We start from the raw sequence: 27,855 nt of genomic DNA on the forward strand, positions 1-27,855 counted from the left end.
TGTGATTCTCTAGCAGAACATCATAATTCCCTCTAGTGGATCAACTAGCACTCTCACTGAGCGACTTTTGAAGCAAAATGCAGACCTGACCGGCTTTGTCAGCAAACTCACAGAAGAAAAGAATGACCTTCACAACAGTCTACTGAAATTACATGAAGAGGTTCGAAAATACCGTCAACGCAGTTCAAGTAGCGATCAGGTAGGTGTTATAAGTAGGAAAACTGATCGAAATAAAAGAAAAACTGAAGTCCATCAGTGCTGTTCAACTACTACAATTGATAAATTTAAAACATCGGCAAATATAATTTAATTGAATTACTCAGAACTTGATTAGCAAATTCCCCCACCATGAAAAGAGGGGTTTTTATATTTGTATATGTAAAAAAAATAATAATTTCGCTGCAATTGAGTTTGCTTTAAATTCTACACTTAATGCAAATTTTAAAATTTTAAGAAAGAAGCTTTCAGCCTGAAGGCGTACAATCTTTACAAAATAAACTTCATTTATGTTGAATGTTCTAAATGTTGAGAAAGCAATTGTATGAAAATGTAAAATTCTGATTTTTAAAAAAACAGAATACGTAGTTTATAGATGTTAAGTATTGCTGAAAGAAGACATGTTGTAAAAGCTTCAACAAATTGTCTTTTTTCAGCAATGCTCAATTCCGTGCTACTAAATGGCTATTTATTGACATTAGTATTTCCAATTGTAATTCTGATGGCAACAGTTAAAATTATATGTATAAAAACAGAAAATGCTGGAAAAATTCATCAGGCCTAACAGCATCTGTGGAGAGAAAGACAGAGTTAAAGTTTCAAGTCAGTATGACTCTTCAGAGCTCTTCAAGGCTCTGAAGACTCGAAACGTTAACCCTGTCTTTCTCTCCACAGATGCTGTTAGACCTGCTGAGCTTTTCCAGCATTTTCTCTTTTTATTTCAGATTTCCAGCATCCGCAGTATTTTGCTTTTATCTTGTTGTTAAAATTAATGGGTTACTCATAAATCTAAGAATTGAAGAAAAGACAATTTCTAAACATTTAATTTCCTTCAATTTGTTGAAATGCAGTTTTGATATAGAGTTGGTCATTCTAAAGTAGTTGAATCAATATTTTAATTCTTTTCTCTGAATCGAAAGGAAAAAGGTAGCAGTAAGATTCCAACATTTTTTCTAGTGTTCAAATTGTTTGAGCAACTAGAGCTAAATAATTTGGAATACGTTGAGACTTTTCTTTTTCCCCTACTGCAGACAATGCACTGGACATTTAGATTTAAATTTCCATTGTACTTTCAAATTTGCAGTTAGGACTTGTGAACTTAAATGGTCTGCACAAGCATTAGAAATAAATTGAAATGAATGCTAACAAATGAATGAATGACAGGGGAGGGGGCATAACCTCCAGTCGTGTGTTTCCCATCCTTCCATCAAATGGAGTGCAATAGAAATAATGCTCAGTCTAAGAACTAACCAAATGTGAAACTGATGTTGTGCCACACTTTGTACTGTAAGTCAGGATTTCCGTGGCAAGCTCTGTGTAAACTGATAAAATTTCTAAATATTTTAGAATTTGTGTGACTTGGTGAAGAAATAGTTCTATTCTGCCTTTCAGCTAGATATGTACAGTTGTTTGTCTGCCACTTGTGGTAGTGGTAATTGAGAAATCATATAGTTAAAACCGTAAATCCTTTTAATGAGGAAGATGTCACTTCTCAAGATACACTTCTATGATCTTGATTGCCTATATGTTGGTATATGTGTTCTTCGTTTTTTCAGTTATCAAGAAGGCATTTGGATAACCAGGACAGTGTTGATGCCCTAATAAAATCAGAAAGAATAGTTTGGGCAAAAGAAAAATCTAATCTGCAGAAAGCCCTAAAGCTGGCAGAGGCAGAACTATTTAAAATTAAGACAGAAGCCAGAAGTGATGCTTTACATGCAGAATTGCTTGGATCAATTTCCGAAACTGGTGCGATAAAGGTAAGTTAGTTGAAAGAGCACATTGTTTTGACTGCTGTTATAGTTTATCGTACTGTGCTTAACTTGAGTATAAATGGCATATGTAATTATATCTTGGGTTATTGTGGATTTGCATATATAATAGTTGTAGAGAGCCTCAATGGAAACCTAAAGAGGTTAAAGAGCTGTCCTGGAGTCTCTTGTCATTTGCATATTATCTTTTAAAGACATACTGTATCAATGTGTAACTGGAAGAAAATGTATAGAAATGAATTTCGATATTTTAACAGGAACATTCTTTCCTCTTTTAGAGAATTTATGGGAAGTATCTGCGAGCGGAGAGTTTCCGAAAAGCGCTCGTATATCAGAAGAAATACCTGTTACTCCTACTCGGTGGATTTCAGGAATGCGAGCAAGCAACGCTCTCATTTATAGCCAGAATGGGGGGTTATTCATCTTGCACCGATTTACAGATTATTACCCACCGTTCCAGAGGTTTTACCAGATTTCGCTCAGTGGTTAGAGTCTCCATAGCAATTTCAAGGTAAGCAATTGAACTTTGCAACAGTGGTCATAAAATCTAATAAGTTTGGTAAATAAATTATATTTCTGCACTGCCCTACAGCTAGATATGCAATTGTTTGATTGGCATCAGGAGCACTGGTTTAATTACATTCTAACCATCCAAGTTGTTTTCCTGTCTGGTATTCAGAAGGGAGTGAAACCTAGGAGGATTTTAGAATTAGAACACTGGGTCTGGATCTGAATCCACCCAAAACTGAGAAATTGAAAATCTCCTCTTTCGTATGGATTTAAGAGTCTTATTTGAATATTTGAAAGCAGAATATTTTTTAACATGTGTGAAACTTGTACATGTTGACGTTCAAAGAGACATGGGGGTGCTCATACAAGGAATGCAGAAAGTTAGCATGCAGGCGCAGCAATTAGGAGGGTAAATGGCATGTTGACCTTTTATTGTAAGGGAATTGGAGTACAAGAATAAAGAAGTCTTGCTACAGTTGTACATGGTTTTGGTGAGACCACATCTAGAATACTGTGTGCAGTTTTAGTCTCCACATTTAGGAAAGGATATACTTTCATTGGAGACTGTACAGCGAAGGTTCACTAGATTAGTCCCTGGGATGAGGGGGTTGTCCTATGATGAGAGGCTAAGCAAATTTGGCTTGCATTCTCTGGAGTTTAGAAGAATGAGGGGCAATCTCAATGAAACCTACAAAATTCAGAGGGGGCTTGATGAGATAGACGCTAAGAGATTGTTTCCACCAGTTGGGGAGTCTAAAACACAGGCACAGTCTCAGGATAAGGGGCAATCATTTAGCACTGAGATGAGGAGAAATTTCTTCACTCAAAGGGTTGTGAATCTTTGGAATTCTCTACCCCAGAGGGTTGTGGATGCTCCATCATTGAAGACATTTAAGGCTGGGATAGACAGATTTTTGGTGTATCAGGGAATTAAGGGATATGGGGAATGGGCAGAAAAATTGAACTAAAGCCCAAGTTCAGCCACGATTGTATTGAATGGTGGAACAGGCTCGACTGGCCATATGATGATCTACTCCTATTTCTTGTGTTCTTGGAACAGTAAAATTGGTTTATAATGGATGTGAGTGCAAAGCATGTAACTTCAGTACAATTTAGGACATGTTACATGAAAGGTTGTATTGGACATGGAGACGTAAGAGATGAGCTGTAAGTGAAGTTACGGTTTTTGCTGTAACTCTCAATGCCTTTGTTTTTTTTTTCATCTGTGGCATAAATATGTAAGTTAATCATCAGCCATAGCTTAGGAGCTGATACTAACAGCATGAAACAATTTGTTTTGGTGATTTGGTGTTATTTTTATTTGTCATTGGGTATAATTTCTATAAATAATATTGAAATAAAGCCTCCTATAACCATCAAAAGATACAAAATATCTAAGGTAGTTATGTTATCTCTCCATGTATTCCATTTGTAATCTTTTTGTCCTCAAATGGAAAATGTGCCAAATGTAGAAAATGTACCATTCACCAACATTGCAAATCTTTTCACCTTGTTCACAAAATTCACATAAAACACGCACAATTTGTTTCAAAATGCTATGATCCGTAACACCGAATTGTATACTAATGGGAACTGTTTGGGTCTGCTGTGTGGGGAAAAACAAATTATAAATTGGTTTCAAAGCTATTTCAAAATTCTAGGTTGGATAATGGCCTTAGTTAAGATGGCTTAAGAAAATTTGATTTTTACTAGGGTACTTCATTCTAGGTAATAGCAAGTATGAAACTCAAACCAATTAATCAAATCTAAAGTTTCTAATTGAATGCATTTCAGACATAAATACAAAAACAAAATGCAGAGGTTGCTGGATATCTCAAATGAAAGCGGAAAATACCAGAAATATTCAGCAGCTCTGCCAGCACCTGTGGCGAGAGAAACAGAGTTAATATTTCAGGTCACTGGGCTGGATTTCTCTGCAGGCGTTGGGACTTCAATGTCAGGTCTAAATGGAGGTCCTGAGCCCGGATGTGCTGGTAGTGGGATCGGCTCTGCAAACTTCCGCAGGCATCCTCCTCATTGGCTGCCTTCATGCTTGGCGGGCTATCAGCTCTGGAGCATCGGCAGCCTCATCCGTAGGAGGTGGGCGCTGTTGAGGCAAGTCAGAGACCAAGGGTGCCTCAGCATGTAGGCATTCTTTGCACAGCAAAGAAATAAACAAGATGTAGGCTGGCAAACCATCAGAATGGTTAGAAATATCAGCTGGACCTGGTTTCACCAAGATTGAGTTCTTTCTTGCTTGGAGACCCGTCAGTGGGTCATGGAGCATCTGGCCCTGGTGTCCTGACAGGCAGCCTTCATTGAGCTGGTTGTCTCTGCACCATTAAGGGTGGGGGGCAGGTGGGTGCTGTTCCACTGGCAGCAAAATGTTAGGAAGGCTGCAAAGTGCCCCTATTTAAAGCGTTAACCAGCGTAATTGGCTGCCCACCTCCATGGAGCAAACAGCTAACCTAATTCACAGCCCGCCCGTGGAAAATTCCCCAGGAGCAGGAATGCCTCAGGAAGCCATTCCAACTCAGCCCTGGCTACTTTTCTAGCTCCACCGACTCCAAGCCTGTCTCCTTGAATCCAAGAAAATTTAGCCCATTAATTCTGTTTCCACAGATGCTGCCAGACCTGCTGAGTATTTTCAGCATTTTCCGTTCATTCAAACATAAATTTGGATGCCAACTTTATAATTTGATTTATTTGATTTAATATTTGAATTTTAGCTAATGGATTGTGATCGTATCTTCACAATTCTAATACTTAATTTAATGGTTAAACATTTTAAAGCCATAGAAAATTTTCATGTGATTCCAATGAGGTGAAGTTTGTTCAACTCTTGACATTTTGTTTTTCGTTTTCTCATCTTTAGATTGAGATTCTTGGTCCGAAGATGGCTGCGAGCTGCTGGGTCAAGTGGTTTGTCTGGTAACAGGAACAGTCACAGCCAGGTTTCAGGTAAGCTAACCAACATCAGTGAAGAGATGGCATTAGTGCTGAAGTTAAAACCTCCTGTTGAATAAAATCTCTACTTTAAATGTACTGTAACCTCACAATATTGGTACTTTTTCAATTTTGTCAATTTGAAATTGCACAGAATGACCACAAACTGATTACAAAAATAAGTACCTTTAGATTTCTGCTCCTGGTGGTTTAATGGGTAAAATGTATTGCTTTGAACTGAAAGGAAGTCTGAAATCACTTTGATATTTTCTTTAATCAGACAACAGCTATAGGGTACAAAAGCAGAATTACCTGGAAAAACTCAGCAGGTCTGGCAGCATCGGTGGAGAAGAAATCAGCCAACGTTTCGAGTCTTCATGACTCTTCGGCAGAAGGGTCATGAAGACTCGAAACGTTGACTGATTTCTTCTCCACCGATGCTGCCAGACCTGCTGAGTTTTTCCAGGTAATTCTGCTTTTGTTTTGGATTTCCAGCATCCGCAGTAGCTTTTAGCTTTTTGTTTTTACAGCTATAGGGTAATAGTTTCTCTCTGGTATAACAAAGCAAACCATCTGGTAAATTATTAATATTATTGCAGTGCTTTAAATAGGAAAACTCATTCACAAGTATAGATATTTGTTTGTGAATCAAATACTGTGAAATGGGCTAAGACTTGCTACTCATGCATTCAATTTTTTATAAAATCTAGCTAATGACCCAAGAGTGGATTCTCCTTTCCTACATTCTGGAAGCATGTCTTTGGATTCAAGCCTGACAAGAGAATTACTTGGAGATCGTAGACACTGCACAAGTAGACAAAGATCTGGTCAAGAATCTCCCAGATCAGCCACAAATTCTCAACCCCGGTAACTTTTTAATATAACATAGTTATTGTGACCTATGAAATGTTGAAGCATACAATCAACCAGACCTGTCACTACCATCATTTACTGAAGCCTCATGAATTAGCAATGTTTCTAAAAAAAAACTTGCCTGCTTTGAGCATATCTGAATACTTTAAAACAAAAGCAAGTTACATTTAAGTTGCACCTTATACGTAATTCAAATACTTCAAAGCAACTCTTTCTCACCTCTCTTTATACCTGTTTGAAAATATAATGTCTGCTGTTGTATAGAAAAGCTTATTTTGAAGCTTTTGTTTCCTGTCCTGTTCTCTACATTTTTGTTAATTTATACTTTCACAGGGTGTGGGCATTGCTGGCTAGGCTGGTATTTATTGCCCATATCTAAGGTGGTGGTGAGCCACTGCCTTGAACTGCTGCAGTCCATGTGGTGTAGGTACACCCACAGTGCTTTAGGAAGAGAGCTCTAGGATTTTAACCCAATGACAGAGAAGGAGCAGTGAGATAGTTTCAAGTCAAGATAGTGTGTGGCTTGGAGGAGAATTTGCAAGTGCATGTGTTCCCATATATCTGCTGCCCTTGTCCTTCTAGGTGGTAGAGATTGTTTGCTGTAAGGATCACAGCTAGGGCCTGAGCTATTTACAATCTATATTAATGACTTGGATGAAGAGACAGAGTGTGTTGTATCTAAGTTTGTTGATTATACAAAACTAGGGGCAGAATTTTCCCCCCGTTGGGGGAGAAGTTCAGGAGCGGGCACACCACTGATCAGTGCCCCTGATCGGAGGCGTGCCGCCATTTTACGTGGGTGGGCTAATTAAGGCCCACCCAGTGTGACGTCTGCCAGGAAGCGCTATGCGCTCCTCGTGCAGGCAAGGGGGGATTCCCTCAGCAAAGAGTGCACTCATCTCCCTGAGGCTAAGTGCTGCCTCAGGGAGATTGGTGCCACATTTAAAAATGTTAAATGTAGAGAAGTAAATCTTCCCTGACATGTCCCCTCTTGTGACAGTGTCACATGAGTTGGGACATGTCCAGAACTTTTAATCAATCTTTTATTAAATTTTTAAAAACCTACATGAAACCTCATCGTGCCCGTGGATGAGGTTTCATGCTTTTTCTGAAGCCTGCCAGGGCTCCTGGCCTGTCCGCCAACCTTAAGGTAGGACAGGCAGGTCCATTAACTAGTTGAATTAGTTTTTGAATGGCCTCATTAGGCCGTTGACAGGTCGGCGGGCACACAGCTGATTCGGCTGCGCCCCTGCCGACCTGAATATTGAAAAGACACAGGGTGACGTCGGGAGTTCCGCCCAACATCATCCCACGTCATTTTATGCATCAGCGAGCAGGCCCCGCCCCCCGCTCGCTGACCTCAATATCCTGGCCCAGGTGGAAAGGTAAGCTTTGGGGGAAGACACAGAGGCTGCAAAGAGATATAGGCAGATTAAAAGAGTGGGCAACAAGTTGGCAATTGGAGTATAATGTAGAAAAATGTGAAGTTATTCACTTTGGTCATAAGAATAGGAAAGCAAAATTTTTTTTAAAGGATGGGAAACTTGTAAATGTTGATGTTCAAAGAAACTTGGGGGTGCTCATACAACAAACGCAGAAAGTTAGCATGCAGGTGCAGCAAGCAATTTGGAAGGCAAATGACATGTTGGGCTTTATTGTAAGAGGGTTGAGGTACTAGAATACAGAAGTCTTGCTACTATTGTACAGGGTTTTGGTGAGACCTCGTCTGGAATGTTGTGTGCATTTTGGCCTCCACATTTAAGAAAGGATGTACTTGTATTAGAGGTGGTACAGCGAAGGTTCACTACATTTCCCCTTGAGATGAAGGGGATTTTTTTTATTCATTCACAGGATGTGGGCTTCGCTGGCTGGGCCAGCATTTATTCCCCATCCCTAGTTGCCCTTGAGAAGGTGGTGGTGAGCTTCCTTCTTGAACCACTGCATCTATGTGGTGTAGATACACCCACAGTGCTGTTAGGGAAGGAGTTCCAGGATTTTGACACAGCAGCAGTGAAGGAATGGCGATATATTTCCAAGTCAGAATGGTGAGTGCCTTGGAGAGAAACGCCCAGGTGGTGGTGTTCCCATCTATCTGCTGCCCTTGTCCTTCTAGATGGTAGTGGTCGAGGGCTTGGAAGGTGCTGTTGAAGGAGCCTTAGGGAGTTCCTGCAGTGCACCTTGTGGATGGTACACACTGCTGCTACTATTCATCGGTGCTGGAGAGAGTGAATGTTTGTAGATGTGATGCCTATCAAGCGGGCTGCTTTGTCCTGGATGGTGTCAAGCTTCTTGAGTATTGTGGAAGCTGCGCTCACCCAGGCAAGTGGTGAGTATTCCATCACACTCCTGACTTGTGCCTTGTAGATGGTGGACAGGCTTCGGGGAGTCAGGAGGTGAGTTACTCATCGCACAATTCCTAGCCTCTGACCTGCTCTTGCATTCACAGTATTTATATGGCTAGTCCAGTTCAGTTTCTGGTCAATGGTAAGCCTCTGGGATGTTGTTAGTGGCAGATTCAGTGATGGTAATGCCATTGAACATCAAAGGGCAATGGTTGGTTTCTGTCTTGTTGGAGATGGTCATTGCCTGGCCATGTGTGGTGCGAATGTTACTTGCCACTTGTCAGCCCAAGCCTGGATATTGTCCAAGTCTTGCTGCATTTGGACGTGAACTGCTTCAGTATCTGAGGAGTTGCAAATGGTGTTGAACATTGTGCAATCATCAGCGAACATCCCCACTTCTGACCTTATGATGAAAGGAAGGTCATTGATGTGTACAAGATTATGAGGGGCATGGACGGGGTGGATAGGGAGTAGCTGTTCCCCTTAGTTGAAGGGTCAGTCACAAGGGGACATAAGTTCAAGGTGAGGGGCAGGAGGTTTAGGGGGGATGTGAGGGAAAACCTTTTTACGCAGAGGGTGTTGACGGTCTGGAATGCACTGCCTGGGAGGGTGGTGGAGGCGGGTTGCCTCACATCCTTTAAAAAGTACCTGGATGAGCACTTGGCACGTCATAACATTCAAGGCTATGGGCCAAGCGCTGGTAAATGGGATTAGGTAGATAGGTAGGTCAGGTGTTTTTCACATGTCGGTGCAGATTTGATGGGCTGAGGGGCCTCTTCTGCACTGTGTTTCTGTGATGAAGCAGCTGAAGATGGTTGAGCCTAGGACACTACCCTGAGGAACTCCCGCAGTGATGTCCTGGAGCTGAGATGACTGACCTTCAACAACCACAACCAATATCCTTTATGCTAGGTATGATTCCAACCAGCTCAGAGCTTTCCCCTTGATTCTCATTAACACCAGTTTTGCTAGGGCTCCTTGATGCCACACTTGGTCAAATGCCACCTGATGTCAAGGGAAGTTGTCTTATGATGAGAGGCTAAATAAATTGGGCTTATATTCTCTGGAGTTTAGAAGAATGAGGGGTGATCTCATTGAAACTTACAGAACTCTGAAGGGGCTTGATAAGGTAGACAGCGAGAGTTTTGTTTTCATTGATCAGGGAATCCAAAACATGGGTGCACAGCCTCGGTATTAGTGGCAGATCATTTAGGATTGAGATGAGGGGAAATTTCTTCACTCAAAGGGTTGTGAATCTTTGGAAATCTCTACCCTCGAGAGCTGTGGATGCTCTATTGTTGAATACATCTTAAGGCTGGGATAGACAGATTTTTGGTCTTTCAGAGAATTAAGGGATATGGGGAGCAGATGGAAAAAGTTGAATGGTGGAGCAGGCTCAATGGGCAATATGGTCTACTCCTATTTGTGTGTTTTCTTGTGGATTTGGAAAGGTGCTATTGAAGGAGCCTTGATGAGTTGCTGCAGTGCATCTTGTAAATGGTACACACTGCTACCACTGTGCATCAGTGTTGGAGGGAGTGAATGTTTGAGGTGGATGGGGTGCCAGTCAAGCGAATTGCTTTGTCCTGGATGGTGTCATGCTGCTTGAGCATTGTTGGAAGTGTACTCATCCAGGCAAGTGGAGAGTATTCCATCACACTCCTGACTTGTGCCTTGTAGATGGTGGATAGGCTTTGAAGAGTCAGGAGGTGAGTTACTCGCCACAGAGTTCCCAGCCTCTGACCTGCTCTTGTAGCCACAGTATTTATATGGCAATATAGACACCTTGTATGTGTCTCAATGAACGGAAATGTTTGAGAGGGTAGTTATAATTCACACATTTAGCCCCTGTTATGTTCTTGATTTAAGGAGTTGCTATTTCTCTTGCATCATTAGATCATTAGCAAATAATTACTTTCATCTTGAATAAATGTTAATTTGAGCTGTGGATCTAGGTGTCTGACCTTTTTTTTTAATCTGTCCTAGGTATCAATCAAATCTACTTGATTCTAATCCAGGCTCTTTGGCATCCTCACACCTCCAAAGCTATGATCCTGACAGAGCTTTAACAGATTACATTAATAGATTGGAATCATTGCAGAGACGACTGGGAAGTGTGCAATCAGGTAATGCATTTTCAGTACAGATAAACAGCTTGTCTTTCTTTGGGGGACGGGGAGCTACGAGTAATCTAGCTTTTCCCTAGGTCGTGTTCCAGTAGTAGCTGAGCGGATAGGCCTGTAACCCCCTACTTTCAAGTTGTCTTCAGTATTGCTCTTCTGATTGCTTCTGATTTTTTTTTCATTCGTTCATGGGATGTGGGCACCGCTGGCTAGGCCAGCATTTATTGCCCACCCCTAATTGCCATTGAGAATGTGGTGGTGAGCTGTTGCCTTGAACTGCTGCAGTCCAGGTGGTGTAGGTACACCCAGAATGCTGTTAGGGAGGAAGCATCAGGACTTTGACCCAACAACAGTGAAGAAATGGCGATGTATTTCCAAGTCAGGATGGTGAATGGCTTGGAGGGGAACTTGCAGGTGGTGGTGTTCCCATGTGCCTGCAGTCCTTGTCCTTCTAGGTGGTAGTGGTCATGGATTTGGAAGGTGCTGTTCAAGAAGCCTTGGTGAATTCCTGCAGTGCATCTTGTAAATGGTACACACTGCTGCCAGTATGTGTCAATGATGGAGGAAGTGAATGTTTATGGATGAGGTGCCAGTCAAGTGGGCTGCTTTGTCCTGGTTGGTGTCGAGCTTCTTGAGTGTTGTTGGATCTACACTCACCTGGGCAAGTGGAGTGTATTCCATCACACTCCTGACTTGTGCCTTGTAGACGGTGGACAGGCTTTGGGGAGTAAGGAGGTGAGTTACCCGCTGCACAATTCCTAGCCTCTGACCTGCTCTTGCATCCACAGTTTTTATATGGCTAGTCCAGTTCATTTTCTGGTCAATGGTAACCACCCCCCAGGATGTTGATAGTGGGCGATTCAGGAATGGTAATACCATCGAATGTCAAGGGGCGATGGTTAGATTCTCTCTTGTTGGTGATGGTCACAGCCTGGCACTTGTGTGGCACGGATGTTACTTGCCACTCGTCAGCCCCAAGCCTGGATATTGTCCAGGTCTTGCTGCATTTGGACTGCTTCAGGTTCTAAGAAGTCACGAATGGTGCTGAACATTGTGCAATTATCAGTGAATATTCCCACTTCTGACTTTATGATGGAAGGAATGTCATTGATGAAACAGCTGAAGATGCATGGGCCAAGGACACTACCCTGAGGAACCCCTGCAGTGTTGTCCTGGAACTGAGATGATTGACCTCCAACAACCGCAATCATCTTCCTTTGCGCCAGGAATGACTCCAACCAGCGGACAGTTTACTCCCTGATTCCCATTGACTCCAGTTTTGCTAGGGCTCCTTGATGCCACACTCAGTCAAATGCTGCCTTGATGTTAAAGGCAGTCACTCTCACCTCATGACCCTAGCTGGGGTGGCATTGTAATTATAGCACTTGACGGTACTGCATTTTTGCAACTGTACTTTTAAATGAAATATAGTTTTTTTAAGTGAGATTCATAGAACTACCAAATCCTAATTTTGTTGGGCTGAATTTGCCCTGAACTTCCTAGAGCTAAATTGAATAACCTAAAACGTGCACAGGCATCATAATAGGTGATTAACACACACCTGTTAGGCATAATGCAGGCAGAAAACCATCTTCATACTGCCTGCTCATTAACACGATTTCTGCGTGCAGCCTGCTCTAGCTTGCTGTTGATTGGCTGGACATAGCAGCAGGGGATCCAAAATTAATACTTGCTAGTAGTGCTTAAAGTTAGCCTGCACCTCTTGAGGTGTACTGTGGCTGGGAGAGGTCCTGTGGAAGCTGAATCTGACCTGAGAAAGATGGAAGAATGGCTGAACATGGGAGAAAACAAGCATCCAGATTTTCTGATGCTGCGGGTCTTTGTTCAGGAGGTGAAAAAGAGGAGAGACATCCTGTGTCTGTGGGAGGCTCTTCAGACACAAGTGCAAAAGGCAGTTGGGGCAAATAGCCGTGAAGGTCAATGCCAACATTCTGGCCCCAAGGACCTGGATGTAGCGCCAGAGGAAATTTAATGTCCTCACCAGAGTATTCAACATCAGCGAATGCATCTTCAAGTACCATATCCTACCAACTACTCCACTAGCCTCTACCAATGTTCAAATCATCAGACCCCAATCACTCACCTACCAGCAACCTCTATCAATCAAGCCTCAAACCTATCATACAACACCCTTACCCTCACACACTTAACATTGTTGCAAGCCTTACAATCACATCTTAAAGCTTGCACACGCTGCCAACCATGACAGCCACGTCACCCAAACATATTGCACGACACACACTGACACACTACTCTCTCTCTTATAGAAGGTAGCACACAACAGGGGCACCAGAATGGAAAAGGCATGTCTGCCTTCTGTACCCCACTGGAGAAGAGGGTGCTGGCCCTTATCAGAATGGCCATTGCTGAGGCCATGGCCAACAGTGAGGCTCAAAACATTGAAGATGTTAGACAGTATCCTCACACTTAATCTTCCATATCACATCCCACTTCCTCATCATCCTGCAATTTCTTCCCACTTACAAACTACAGATGGTGTAAGCATGCACCTCTCACTCCCCCCCCAACTCCATACCCCACCTCCACAATCACCTCACCACTACTTTACCCTTGAGCCTTTTTCCTTTCAGGTACCCAAGAAGTGCAAGTGCAATCTAGCCAGGTAGTGAAGGAACACACAAGAAGAAAATGATGATAAAGACAACACATGCACTTAGTAGCACACTCACAGCCACCAAAACTAACAGTGTATCCTAGTGGATAAATTAAAGATGGATCTGCATGTGCTGACACACTGGGCAAATGTGTGCAACAGTCAGCAGGGAGCAAGGATAGCTCAGCTGTGATCTTGCTTGTGCCTAGGGTTGCACATGGGTTCTGGTGCAGGGAACTCATAAGAACTCTGATGAGGGAAGCTACAGAAGAAGTGCTTGGTGCATTGGGTGGCCTGTCAGAAAGCCCATGTACATCAAGGAGCATGGAGGGTTCTGGAAACATCTTGGCCGCAGGGTTTGCGCATCCTTTCTGACATGGAAGTGATGACTACAGTTATGAACCCAACCATATTGCAGCATCTGATGGTTGATGTTGTAGCTACACTGCAGCACAAGCAGCTTCCACCAAAATCCGAGTGCTGCAGTTGAAGCTCAGACTGAAGTTATGCGATCTGAGCTTGCTTCTATTAAGGCTGCAGATACCCTGAAAGTCACTTTAAACATTAGTATCAGAGAAGTTCAACAGTCTGTCCAACCAACAGATTACTAGGATTGCTGAAGCACAGCTCCAGGGAAGAGACAATGGCTATATAGAGCAGAAATCTGCTGTCCTCACTCAGGCTGACAGCATTTACCCTCACACCACTGCCACCCTGCTACTGCCTTGCAATCAGCCACCCAGCTCGGACTGCCACCATCCATGTTGAGGTTATCCTCCAAGTCCACCTGCAGTCTCCTCCACTGCAAGTCAGCAGCCTTCCACCTTCCATGCTGCAACCACTGGGGTAGCACTATGTAGGATCACTAAGATAGGCAAAGGTAAATGGAAGACAGGCACTATAGGATTGGACAAAGGCGATGAATTTATCTCTTTATGCAATTTGGCATGATTTCATTTATAAATTTGTGTGGAATGTTAATTTTGTGGTGGCCTTTATTTTTACATTGTGGCCAAGAGGATGATGTGATGGTCAGTGACAGAGGGAAGTTACGGAGAGTGGCATTGCTGGTGAAAAGAGAATTGGGGTTATGGTTACAGGTATCACACTTAAATGAGGTCTTCAAGAACAACCCAGGTAGAAAGGCACTATCTAAGTTGCTTTCTTCCTTCCTCTTCCACTGCCTCCGCCACCATCCCCTCCAGCTTCTCGTCTGATAGCAGGTATCAAGGCTTATCCCTTCAAGATAAGGTTGTGCAACGTGCAATATACCACCACAAATTTTGAGACCTGCTGAGCAAAGTCTGCAAGGCTCATCCAGAGCGACCCAGGCGGAGGAGACATTGATTCAGCACGCCAATGCTTTGCTGTATCACATTTCTTGTGGCAGTGTAGCTCTCATTGTATGAACGCTGTGCATGGGCTGCAAACCGGAGTCATGAGCCATCAGCGGATAGCCTTTATTGTCCAGTAGCTGAAATGCTGACACAGTAGAATGAAGGAATCAATGCTACCAGGGTACAAGGCATTGATCTGCATGATGCAGTGGTGGTCAGACATCAGCTGGACGTTGAGGGAGTGGAATCCCTTTTCGCTTTGGTACATGGCAAAGTTGATATGTGGCAGCCGTATGACAATATTCTTGCAGTAAGTGGCATCCCGCACCCCGGTGAAGCCTGCAATCTGAGCAAACCCTTGTGCTCATTCTGCCTGCATGTCTCTGGCAAGAGAGTGCAAAATGAAGTTAGCTTGCTTGGAATAGAGAACCTCATTAACCACCTTTATTTAACAGTAGATGTCAAATTACGAGATGTTGCTCATATGTAACTCCTGTGTGGAAGGAACCAGGCTCATTAAAGTTCATTGTCACAATCAACTTCACAACTACTGGCAATGTAGACCTTACACTGTTCTGAGGCTGGAGTTATGGCTGGAGCAGCTTGCATATTTCAGTGATCACTTCCTCAGTGAAGTGCAGAGACTCACACAATGTTCAGGTAGGTTCAGTTAGGAACACCCTGGGCAGATATGGCCCTCTGTTGAGAGCTCTTCTTCCCTTACAACTCCTCCTCCTTGCAGCTCTGCATGGCTTATGCTTAGTCTCCCACTTATGCTCCATTCCAAGAGGAAGGCCTAATGTCCATCCTTGTTTGTGCAGAAGCCTTGAAGTCAACAAAAACATTTCATCACCTGTCACACCATACTCTGTACAGTTTTGAAACTTAAAACAACAATAGAAAGCACCAAAAACTTGTAGATTTATAGCAACAGCCAGAAGAAATCAACCAGGAACTAACCTGGTTGATGATTTCTTTACCCACAGTGAGTTACGCCTCCCTGCGGTGTCACCGGGAACAACATCACATGCTGGCTTAGATGTGATGTTGGTGAAAGCGACTGGCCGAGAATATCCACCTTTAGACGGGAGTAACTATGACTCTCTCTGACCTGGTATTTCCCACTAATGGCCCCCAGCAGTGAGGAAGTATAGGCTGCAATGCCTTTATGCCGTTTGTCACAAGGAAGTTTGGCGCCCAGGACAGAGGTTACTATAATGCCTCCTCCATCATTCGATAACATATGGCATTGAAGTCGTCTTCCTGTGGCTGTGGGAATTTTTGTTGTTCTGTACCAGTGAGTTGCGCCCTTCTGTGGTCCTGCCAAATACGACACTGCATGCTGGCATAGATACGGTGTTGTTGAAGGTGACTAGCCAGGCCTTAAGCCCTGGACAGTCAACCACCAAGTTCAACTTGGCACTACTGATTGCAGATAAGCAATTGTATACACAGGGTTAGATGTATATGGAGATATGCACAGCTGCAGGACTTCCAGGGACAAGCATCCTTAACCCAGGCCAATGGTCAAGAGGAAAGTCAATGAACATCTTTCAAGAGATTAAAAACAGAAAATGCTGGAAAAACTCAGCAGGTCCGACAGCATCTGTGGAAGGGGAAACAGAGTTAAAGTTTCGAGTCTGTGTGACCCTTCTTCAGATGGTTCTGAAGAAGGGTCATACAGATTCGAAACTTTAACTCTGTTTCTCTCTCCACAGATGCTGTCAGGCCTGCTGAGTTTTTCCAGCATTTTCTGGGTTTTTTTCAGATTTCCAGTATCCGCAGTATTTTACTTTTTGCTGCCAACATCTTTCAAGGGACCAGCAACCTGCAAAAAGCAGTACCAGGGATGGAAGTTGGTGTCCCTTCCCAATCCATGGCAGTTGTTCTGAAGTGGATTCACTGGTGGTGACAATTAGGATTTGGTTTGCGGGAACCAGAGACTTTTTCATATGTGACAAATATAAACCTGATCCACAATGAGTTGGGTAAAGGTTTACAGCAGTATGCCAGATCCCCGGTTTCTGGGTATGGTGTTTAGCGTTGCATTGTAGCTTTATTTGTTCTTCCTCGTTCATGTGCTGTTAAATGTTTTACTAAATAAACAATGTATCAGATGCTAACTGAATAAATGGCTCCAGACTATTTGAACAACTAACCTGAGCTAGCTCCGTTCTTTGTTGTGAATTTCCTTGCTTGGCTGATCCCGTGGAATTTGGTTGCATCATACAAGATTTTGTGCTGTTCTCCACATAGCCCCCCGTGGTTATGGTCATTCCTGGAGGCAGTGACAACGACAATGAGCGACATAAAGATTCTGATAAGGCACTCAGGAGTGTGTGTTTTCAAATAGCACTGATGGATGTCTGTCTTGCTGCTGAACTGATGCTGAACTGTATAAGGTTAAGAGAGGGTGTGGACTGGAGCATTGAGTTCCAAAATGGCATTGTTGAGATGAAATCCATGTTGCATGCTGATTGATGTACTGACTTGCCTATTCTGCATACTTCCGGTGGATGTTAACAGTGTGTACATGGGCTACACCAAGATGGTGCCCAGTCACTTTGTGTCAGAGGTGTGCGTATACCCCAGATGCCATTTTGGATCACTTAACGGCATCCATAGCACCCAGGAGACAAGTGTTACCAAGCCCAATTTCTTCTAGCATTTTGTTAAAAGTTAAGCCTTTTCTCTGAAGCTGTACCACAGACATCTCCTGTGCAATAGCAGGTCACATTATTTGTGGAAAAGTTGCAGTTTAAATTTTTCTTCAGTAGTGTTTCCAGATACTCTGTGAAATTCATCTCTCAAATGCCAATTGTAAGGGGGTACTCCTAAAGAAAACTGTCTTTTAGAACATAGAAATCTTGCTCTCAAAAAGCTTGGGTATTGCAGAATAAAAGTACTTTTTTATGCTTTATCTCCAATGACAAGACCAAAGCTGACTATCCCACACTTTTAATTACATAAATAGCAGGAAAAGAAAAGCTTAGACTTAAAGGCAACTAGTCTCTGACCATTGTCCATGAGCCCATTGTGTGCCATAATTTATGAAAGTCAAATCTAATGGATTTGTTACCAGTTGTACAAAATTAATGATCCCTGTCCATAAGATTACATCAATGTGTGGAATTTGTGGATTTGTAGAAATTAGTAAAACTTATCAAAAGGGAGTGTTATTGTACATGCAAAAAGTATACTGATAGATGTTACCCATAGTTTCCCTTTATCAGTTTAGAATGCAAGTATTTGAGGGAGACTGTTAAGTTTCAGTTAGGATCATTGTTGCTAAATGTTTGTCATGTGCATTGAATATGTTATTAATGACTGCCAATACAGTAGGTTGTTTATTTTCAATCCTGTTTGAGAATAAGAATATATTTCAGTATTCAGCCCTAATGTATAGGACAGTTGTTGAAAACCCATGAAGATTATGAAAGCAGCAATAACCATTGGTGTGTCTTTTCACATGAATACTACCTATGACAAAAGTGCAGTTAGTTTTAAAAATAATAGGATTCAGAATTTATTTCAATCTAGTGAAAGCTCTTTGTAAGACAATCGGTTTATGTTTCCTCTTTTAGGATAGACCTTTTTAAATGTGACAATTTATACCACTCTTTTCTCTTTGTATATTTTCTAATATGGAGTGATTGGTGTTTACAAAGTGTACTACATTACTTTTAACCAATTTGTCCTCCCTGCTTAGGTTCAACAACTTATGCTCAGATGTACTATGGCACAAGAAGATAGTGGCATGGAAACAGATTTTGACTTGAAACGGAATTGCTTTTGAAGCTGGGCTTTGTTTTTCTATTTTGTGTATATTGTGGGACCATCATGGATTTGATAATGGAATGTGTTTTGCCTGCAAGTCCAAATGAAATAATTTAAATGAGTTTTATTCTTTATATAAGTTTAAGCTTCCAGTGTGCACAATACAATCTGTCGAAACAATTTGTGTATATTTGTGGAATGCTAATTTAAACATGATTATAACTTAATACTGTTTATTTAAAAGGTGGAAGGAAAAATGTTTATTAAATGGTTCTAAGTGCACTGCAGTCCTGCTAGTGGCTGCTGAGCTTACACTACATGGTCCATAAATAGCTATGGCATTGTGGACAGTACACAGTTTGTAGAGGAATTATTTTTGTAATGGTAGAAGTTTTGAATTATATGGGCATTTTGTCAAAGAACTAAAATAAATATGAATTCAAAATTCAGATTTCTGAAACTTGCCATTTTCTCTGTGAAGTACATGTATGAAGATAAGAAGTTAGCCTGCCTATAGAATTTTAACTTTAAGTCAGAATCTCCCTTTATTTAACTTGTTGAAAGGGTACTTTTATGTTGCAGCCTTCTGCCCCTTAGGAACTGAAATTAGATCTTTTGATCCATTAGACCCCTGAAACCTGATCCAAAATGTGTTTTGATATTCTATCCCCTCATAATGGTGGTAAATCTCTTCAGTGGGTATCTATCTGCAGCTGTGTTTTCCCATTTAATCAGATCATTAACCTATAATGTGACCAACAAATAGAAGCAATCATAGGGACATTGTCCTTTTTCCAAAATTGAGGTCCTGGTTAATTAGGTTTTTTTTCTCTCTCAATATGAGTGTTTCAATATGGACTGAGAAAATGGGACCGATTCCCATAAAGATCACTCCTTTCAACAAACCAGATATAGCTTGTACCTTCATGAATGCTATTCAAATTATTTAATTCCTGAGAGATGGACGTACCAGCTGATAGGATTTCAAAAGTGATACCTAAAATTTCTCTTGATTCAGAGTAGTTTAATGAAAACTCCAGGAAAACAGTCAAACATTGCAGTCTGCCTTATTGAACCCTGACAAGTAATATTTCATAAACTATGTCACCATAGTTACTGCAGAACTAGTCATAATGTTCCAGAATATTAAACAATCTCTTAAGTGTAGCCTTAAAATAGTCAATGCTGCCTTTAACCACATAACATCCAACTTATTGAAAGGTGTGAACTCATCTAACTACTTTAAAGGTCTATATCCTCAATGCACTAAAAGACCTACTCAGGAAAAGGTTTAAAAGTTTATTCAAATATTTATCAGTCATAATGAGATTTGTCAATTTTTTACAAGTATCCTGTAGTACTGGAAGTCACAGAAACTAAGTAACCTGCCACCATATAAATCATCTATGGCTTTCAGCATTTCAAACACCAAATCAACCTCCCTGATGGTCCATCTGATTAAGGCTGAGTGAGTAATGCAGACCAAGAGTTTTTATCCCAGTTACATGATCTCATTTAGGGCTGCCACTGGGACATTGGCTTAAGGAGGGGATGTTAGTCAATTCAATTCTTTAGGCATATCTTCATAACTTGGTTATAAACCATAGAAGTTTGCTTGATGGTCTTGCTGAACCCTTTCAATGCATCAACTGGGTTTTTAAAGTTGGAGTGACCAAAATTCTTTATGTGCCCAATTTTGCAGTTAGATATTGGTCAAATGCCTCCATTATATACCAGTACTTTATTAGTTTTATTGATAATTAACTCTCTGCAACTGGATTATTTCAGTGAATGTTCAAGAATTATACCAAATCCTTTCTCTATTGGGCATTGTTCTGTAGATGAAAGTTAAAGCAAGATCCCATCTGCTTATTTAGATGGTCATTAACCATCCCATGCCACTATTCCAAGGAGAATGGAAATGTTTCCTGGTGTCCTGGCCAATGTTTGTTTATAAATACCACCAAAACAAGTGATTATTCATCTCATTGCCGTTTGCCTACGTAACAGTTACTGAACTACAAAAGTACTGTTTCAAAAATTGAATGTTTATTGTATACCAGTTTCATGTTTCCTGTAACAATGCATGTTGCTTTACATTTATCTACATTAAACTTTGTTATTCCTTAACACATCTATTTAATTTGTCCAAATGGCATTCAAAGCTATGAATCTCTCCTGCAACCATCATCTAGCCAAATAGCTTGGTATTAATAATAAAGTTTGAATCATTGGAACAAAAACGAAATACTGCAGATGCTTGAAATCTGAAATAAAAACACAAAATGCTGGAGATACTCAGCTCTGGCAGCATCTGTAGAGAAAGAGTTAACTGTCTCTCTACAGAAGCTGCCTGACCTGCTGAGTATCTCCAGCATTTTCTGCTTTAATTTCTAATATTGGAAGTATTTCCTCCATATTCGTTAGTGATGAAACAGCATGGAACACAGAACAGGCCTCTACTTGAATACTGCTAAGCTCTCAAAGTAGCAAACAGAAAATATTTGTGACTTTGCTGAGATGCAAAAATAAATGTTCTTACAAATGTATCCATACATGTGTATACCTGGTGAAAGTATTTGCAAAGCTTGTCCTGTTGCACATTGAGTCTCTCTATTGCAAAAAGTGGACCGGCATGCAATGAGTTAACCTGATCAAGAATACTGAGGCAAATCAAGGAATGAGAATGCTCAGAGGACGAATGAACAGGGCAACCTAGGGTTTCAAATACATAATTCCATGAAAATATGTGTACACAGATTTTGTAAAAAGGCCAGAAGCATTTTGTTTTTTTTTAATAGTGCAGATTTTAAGATCAAAGCAGTAATGATAAATATGTATAAAGCAGTGGTGAATCCAGAGTTAGTCATGTATGCAATTTGGATATCACAATAGGAAGATCATTTAATGCCAATAGAGAGTACATGATCTCCATGACTGTGCAAACCAGGATCATGAAATATGTGGGCAAAGAGTGAGTTTGGATGTTCGGAAATATTTCTTTTCATAGTCATCCTCCTGCAGAGCAGATTGTCAGAGCTTGCAGTGCGTATTGGTTTGCGGCAGCTCATCAAAAGGAGCTGGATAAGTTCCTGAGACAAGGGATGATTTCAATTTATATAAGGTAAGTTACAAGGTTACTATAAATAATGGAATTTGTTAATTACTGGTGTCTTATGGTGCTTGCACGGCTGCCAAAAGAGGTCAATGGTACATTCTGAAATTTTTTTAATACCTAAAAATTTCCAAGTTTTTTCCCACTGGTTTCCTCTCCATTCTCTCTACCCCCCTTCCCCATTGTTTTTTTTGCCTGTTCCAGGAAGTTGTGTAATTGTGGGTCAGTGGTGTACAAGGTTGCACCATGTCTGGATGGGGCAAGCTTGATGCACCAAATAGAACCATTGAATGTTTAAGCACAGAAAGAGGCCATGTGGTCCATCTTTTCTGTGCCAGCTCTATGCAAGAGCAGCTCAGTTAGTTACCACTCCCCTCACTCTTTCCCACGAGCCCTGCAAATTTTCTCTCTTCAGGCACTTACGCAGTTACCTTTTGAAAACCACAAGTGAATCTGCCTCTACAACACTTGAGCAGTGCCTTCCAGACCCTCAACACTTAGTGTGTAAAAAATATTCTTCCTCATGTTACCATTGCTTCTTTTGCCAATCACCTTTAAATTGGTGTCTTTTGGTTCTCTTTACTATTCGCCTAGGGAACCTGTTTCTCTCTGGACCACTCATGATTTTGAACACTTCTGTCAAATCTCTCAACTTTCTCCTCTTAAAGGAGAACAGCTTCAGCTTCTCCAATCTATTCCCATAACTGAAGATCCTCACCCATGGAGCCTTCTCGTAAACCTTTTCTAACAACACTCTCAACCTCCCCAGTGTGTTCTCTCTGGAATTGGAAGCAATACTCCAGCTGAGAACAATCCAGTGTTTTATAATGGTTCATCATAACTTCCTTACTTTTGTATTCTATGCTTCTATTTATAAAGCCAAGAACCCCATATACCTAACTAACCACTTTCTCGACCTGCCCTGCCACCTTCAACGATTTGTGCACAGGGCCCTCTGCTCTTGCACCCCACCCTTGCTAAAATGTAACACTTTGCATTTCTCTCTCTGATATTTCATTTGCTGTGTCTGCCCATTCTATCAGCCTGTCCTATGTCCTCTTCAAGCCTATCACTTTCCTCCTGACAGTTCTCAATGCTTCCAAATTCAGTCACATGCAGATTTTGAAATTTGATTATTTTTGTATTTTTATTGGAACAAATGCTTATTAGAAACATAAGGCACTGGGACACCCAGTGGAGCTAGGATAGCTAATGTAATTTAATAAAGGTTTTTAAAATTGAGGGAGTTTCAAAACATGAATTGGGAAACAAAGGTTTCCTCGGGTTGTGATGGCAGAATCCATTGCAGCTTTTAAAGAAAATGTAGATAAATATTTGAAGGAGAGAATGATGCAGGGCAATGGAGTGAGTGTGTGTTTTGGATCACTTTGGCATGGAGTCACAGAGACATACAAAAACAAAATACTACGGATGCTTTTTTAAAATTCATTCATGGGATGTGGGCATTGCTGGCTAAGCCAGCATTTGTTGCCCATCCCTAATTGCCCTTGAACAGAGTGGCTTGCTAGACCATTCTTGGGGCAGTTAGGAGTCAACCATATTGCTGGGGGCCTGGAGTCACATGTAAATAGGAACAGGAGTATGCCATTCAGCCCCTTGAGCCTGGCCCATCATTCCACTATAGATCTTGGCTGATCATCTACCTCAACACCATTTTCCGACGCTATCCCCAAATCCCTCGATGTCATTAGTATTTAGAAATCTATCAATTTCTGTCTTGAACATGCTCGATGACTGAGCTTCCACAGCCCTCTGGGATAGAGATTCCAAAGATTCAGTACCCTCGGTGAAGAAACTCCTCCTCATCTCAGTCCCAAATGGCTTGCCCCTTATTCTGAGACTGTGTCCTCTCGTTTTAGAACCCCACCCCCCACACTCCATGCCAGGGGGAACATCCCTCCTGCATCTACCCTGTCTAGCCCCTTAAGAATTTTGTAAGTTTCAATGAGATCACATCATTCTTCTAAATGCTAGAGAATACAGTCTCCTCATAGCAGAGCACTGTCATCCCAGGAATTAGTCTGTTGAACCTCCGCTGCATTCCCTTCATGGCAAGTAGGTTTCTTCGGTAAGGGGACCAAAACTGTGCACAAACTGAATGTGAAATTCAATCATGTTATGATCACCACTACCTAGAGGCTCCTTTACTATGAGATCATTAAATTTAAACCTGTGTCCCCAGAGCAATAACCTGGGCCTCTGGATTACTAGTCCAGTGAATTATCACTACACCACTGCCTCCTCAGAAAACAGGCTAGAAATACTCAACAGGTCTGGCAGTATCTGTGGAGTGACAAACCTTTTTATTCTTCTTTCATGGGTTGTGGGTGTCACTAGCAAGGCCAGCATTTGTTGCCTGTCCCGAATTGCCCTTGAACTGAGTGCAGAGGACAGTTAAGAGTCAACCACTTTCACGTGGCCCTGGAGTTGCATGTAGGCCAGAACAGGTAAGGTTGGCAGATTTCCTTCTTTAAAGGGCATTAGTGAACCAGGTGGGGTTTTATGACAATTGATTATCACTTTCATGGTCATCATGGTATTGAGACTAGCTTTATATTCCAGAACTATTCATTGAATTTAAATTCCACCAGCTGTCGTGGTGGGATTTGAACCCATGTCCGAGCCTCTCGATTACTAGTCTCACGACATTACCGTTAAGTTACCATCTCCCCTGTTTAAAAGTCCATGACCTTTCGTCAGAACTAATTCAATGGACAAATACATGCTACAGATGTTTTCCATCAAAGGGCGCTGATCAGCAAAGGCAAATACAAATCCTTGGGATTTATTCCTTCCTAGTCTTGCTTGATGTACTGAAGAAGTCGTTTCACAATTGTCGCGTTACCCTGCGGTTTGTCATCAACCTCAAGCTTTAATTTGCTTTCCTACCATAGGTTTGGACGTTTTTGCCAAGTTAAGGAGCCAAACATGATGCACATACAACCATAATTGTTAGGACAAAAAACTTACTTGCAATCTGCAACTATCTTTCTCTACCATTTCTGTGGCTGTGGCCAACTTCCACGTCAGCTTATTGCCTTCGCTCAAAATCTTAACCTGGATTTTGTTGTTCTAAGCGTGTCTCTAAGGTCAATTTCTAAGTTCATTCCATACCCACAGTGGCAAGAGAGTTTTGTTACATTACACTCCCGTTGCTTAGAACACAATTGTTGTATGCTTCAGCCCAGAGCTGATTTTTGGCCTCCTGAATTCTCAGCCATATTAATATATTTTGTTTCTGCCCCTTCAGGTTTCCTTTAATGCTTGCATCCTTCCCTGATGGTGTTCTGCAGATAAAGAAGTGCCACCTTTTGTTTAATCTCTCATTAGGAATACAAATACTAAACAAGTATCAATAGATTCACTAAATTTACTGCAATTGAAGATTTCACTAATTTCTATTTTATACTTAAATGTGAGTGGGCTTTGCTTTAAGAGGGCTCAATATTGCTTTTTTAACTTTTTTAAAAGATTCAGAATGTTGCAGTGAAATAATTTTTATTAATCAAAACATCTGGGCATATTATAACAATGTTCATTTTATCCAACATTACAAGCAATCTAGATATTTGAGAAGCTATAAACTGAACCATATTCTTCCCCACAAACTCAAGTTGGGGGCCTATTAAGAAACCATACTACAATTTCTCTAAACTCAATTATTCAACAATTAATTATAATGAAATGAATATCAGATTACTCATTCTAAATTTTCAAATTAGCCTCACTTGGCAACTGCTTCCTTTCACAGAATGCAACTCCGAGTACAATCTCATTCAGTCATGCCATAATGAGTCCAATCTCATTAATTTCAGAATAATTCATAGTGCTGGGGTTTTCCAGGCAATGTTGGTTAGACACCACCTCAAAAGCATCTGGCCCCGTTATGGCGAGGAAAACAATTACTTTCTCCTCATCTATTTTATTTGCTTTCAGCCAAACATTTAACCTTTGTAATTACACCAGTCCTCTGTTAGGGTTGAATTTTCCCATTGTCCCCAAAGATGCCTTCAGTGCCATTTTATCAATTACATACTGTGCTGACTCAGTGTGTATCTGAACACTATGCATACACAGAGCAACCTTTTCAAATCGCTCAAACCTCCTCAAAATCAACTTTAGATGTTTCAAAAAAAGTAGTGTCACAATGTTCTTCAGTCTTTAATTTCTCAAATGAGGTGTAAAAAAATAATTCTATCTACATAATTTTTCTGTTGTGTATTGCACTGAGAAAAGATTAACATGGGGTCTCAGCAGGCAGCCTTTATTGAACTAACTTTATTTACACCTTCCCAACAGAAGGCATATAACAAAATGCTCAGATCTTGCAATATACTCCCCTATGTTCTCTTCATTCGGAGTGTGATAGAATAGTAATATGTTTACATTTGTGGGGATGGGGGGCAGTGCAGTGGGGGTAAGGGGAATAGTTATTAAATGAAGTTATTTATCTGCTCATCTCCTGAGTTGATAAGTGCCTTCAAATAAATCATATTGCAAAAAAGGATAGCACATAATCAAACTGCGAACTCTACCTCCAGTATCCCACAGTTACAGAGAGTAGTGCAGATATTATTTGGATCTTTTGAATAAAAAAAACCTCTCAAGCTGACCTTGGACAGTAAGCATGTATGCAGCAGGTCTTTTATTAGAGTAGTAGCAATCTGCAGAGCCCTCTTACATATTTACATTTTCTTCAGGTCATCAATGGGAAGGGGGTGGTTTAAAAAATGTTCCTTTGCTTCAAACACAATTGTTGCATGCTAGAAAGTCGAATCTATTTTATAATCTTTTTCAGCCCAGGGCTGATATTTGGCCTACTGAATTCTCAGCCATGTTAATGTATTTTGTTTCTGCCCCTTCAAGTTTCCTTTAATGTTTGCATCCTTCCCTGATGGTGTTCTGCAGATAAAGAAGTGCCATTAGAAATACTAACACTAAACAATATCAATAGATTCACTGAATTTATTGCAATTGAAGATTTCACTCGTTTCTATTTTATACTTAAAATGTTAAAAGATATTAGTGGGCTTTGTTTCAACAGGGCTCAATATTGTTTTTTACTTTTTTACAAGATTAATTGTTGCATTGAAATCATTTTCATCATTCACAGAACATTTGGGCACATTATAACAGTGTTCATTTTATCCAACATTACAAGCAATCTAGATATAAGAAGCTATAAATTGAACCATGTTCTTCCTCCCAAACTCAAGTTGGGGGACAAACTTTTGATATACAGTAGCTCTGTTAAGAGGCCATACCACAATTTCTCAACTCAATTATTCAATAATTCATTGTAATGAAATGAATATCAGATTACTCATTCTAATTTTCATGCTAGTACCCCATTCCCACTGCTTTTAATGGAAGAAATTTACAATAAAAATGAAATGATCTTTTCATTTCCTCAATGTATTTATTTAAAACTAGCTGTCATAAGAGAAATTAGTGCAAAGTGCCTAATGCTGTAAGCACAATGTACATATTTGTAAGTGTTGAGAAGATGGGGGATAATCGCAGTGTATGAAATCAAAAATACAAAGGGCCTGAGTCAGCTGCTTTACTTTCTGATAACTCAAACAGTGCTGCCAGAAGAGACAGCATCCACTTAAATTAATGAACTGAGTAATTTAATATTAATAAAGTCCAGGTAATAAGACCTGATGTGTTGTTTTGGGGAAGCCCAATTACATTTATTATTTAATAGCAGCAGACATCAGAATTTCAGATTTCTCATCCACAAAACTATTGGCAAAGCCTCCTACCAGTTGAGATTTCAGCTCTAAAAATGAAATTAATGGTCTTACAGTATGATCACACATGTAATAAATAATCAGTACTAAATTAGTTCATTTAAATTTTAGTTGTAAGCATGCAATACATCAATGAAATAAATTTTGGGGCCATATAACTAAATGCATGACTGAAAACAACAAGAATGACTTTTATTAGTCCAGTTCTCATTTCATTCGCCTCTTGTATCTAATTACTGGATTATTAGGAGTATGTATCATAGTTGTGTAATTTATTGTTGGAAAGTATCCATCAACAAGATCAAATTCATATAGCCGAATTAAGGTGGACCAGATAGTCTTGATCTGTACAAATGCAAAATTTTCCCCAATGCAACGATGGCGACCTAGACAGAGGAAAAGAAAAAGAGTTACTAGTCTGATAAGTGAAGC

General features: G+C 40.8%; 2 protein-coding genes across 4 annotated transcripts in view; one reads left to right on the top strand and one right to left on the bottom strand.

The window, feature by feature from the left end:
• The window catches only part of akap9 (A kinase (PRKA) anchor protein 9), a 283,026-nt gene extending 262,365 nt beyond the window's left edge, over positions 1–20,661 (top strand). For 2 of the 3 annotated variants that reach the window (XM_078538478.1, XM_078538480.1), the window contains exons 46-52: positions 14–199; positions 1,773–1,976; positions 2,267–2,499; positions 5,374–5,459; positions 6,155–6,311; positions 10,646–10,785; positions 18,464–20,661. In XM_078538478.1, the coding sequence (XP_078394604.1) occupies positions 14–199; positions 1,773–1,976; positions 2,267–2,499; positions 5,374–5,459; positions 6,155–6,311; positions 10,646–10,785; positions 18,464–18,507 (1,050 nt within the window). In that variant the 3' untranslated portion in view covers positions 18,508–20,661. The remainder of the gene's footprint in view (positions 1–13; positions 200–1,772; positions 1,977–2,266; positions 2,500–5,373; positions 5,460–6,154; positions 6,312–10,645; positions 10,786–18,463) is intronic. The other variant, XM_078538479.1, reaches the window with a different exon arrangement.
• Positions 20,662–26,618: 5,957 nt separating this feature from the next.
• The window catches only part of cyp51 (cytochrome P450, family 51), a 49,135-nt gene continuing 47,898 nt past the window's right edge, over positions 26,619–27,855 (bottom strand). The window contains exon 9 of the mRNA XM_078535605.1: positions 26,619–27,809. Within this exon, the coding sequence (XP_078391731.1) occupies positions 27,631–27,809 (179 nt within the window). The 3' untranslated portion in view covers positions 26,619–27,630. The remainder of the gene's footprint in view (positions 27,810–27,855) is intronic.

Source organism: Cetorhinus maximus, chromosome 3, assembly GCF_964194155.1.
Source record: "Cetorhinus maximus chromosome 3, sCetMax3.hap1.1, whole genome shotgun sequence".
In the NCBI taxonomy this organism is placed as follows: domain Eukaryota; kingdom Metazoa; phylum Chordata; class Chondrichthyes; order Lamniformes; family Cetorhinidae; genus Cetorhinus; species Cetorhinus maximus.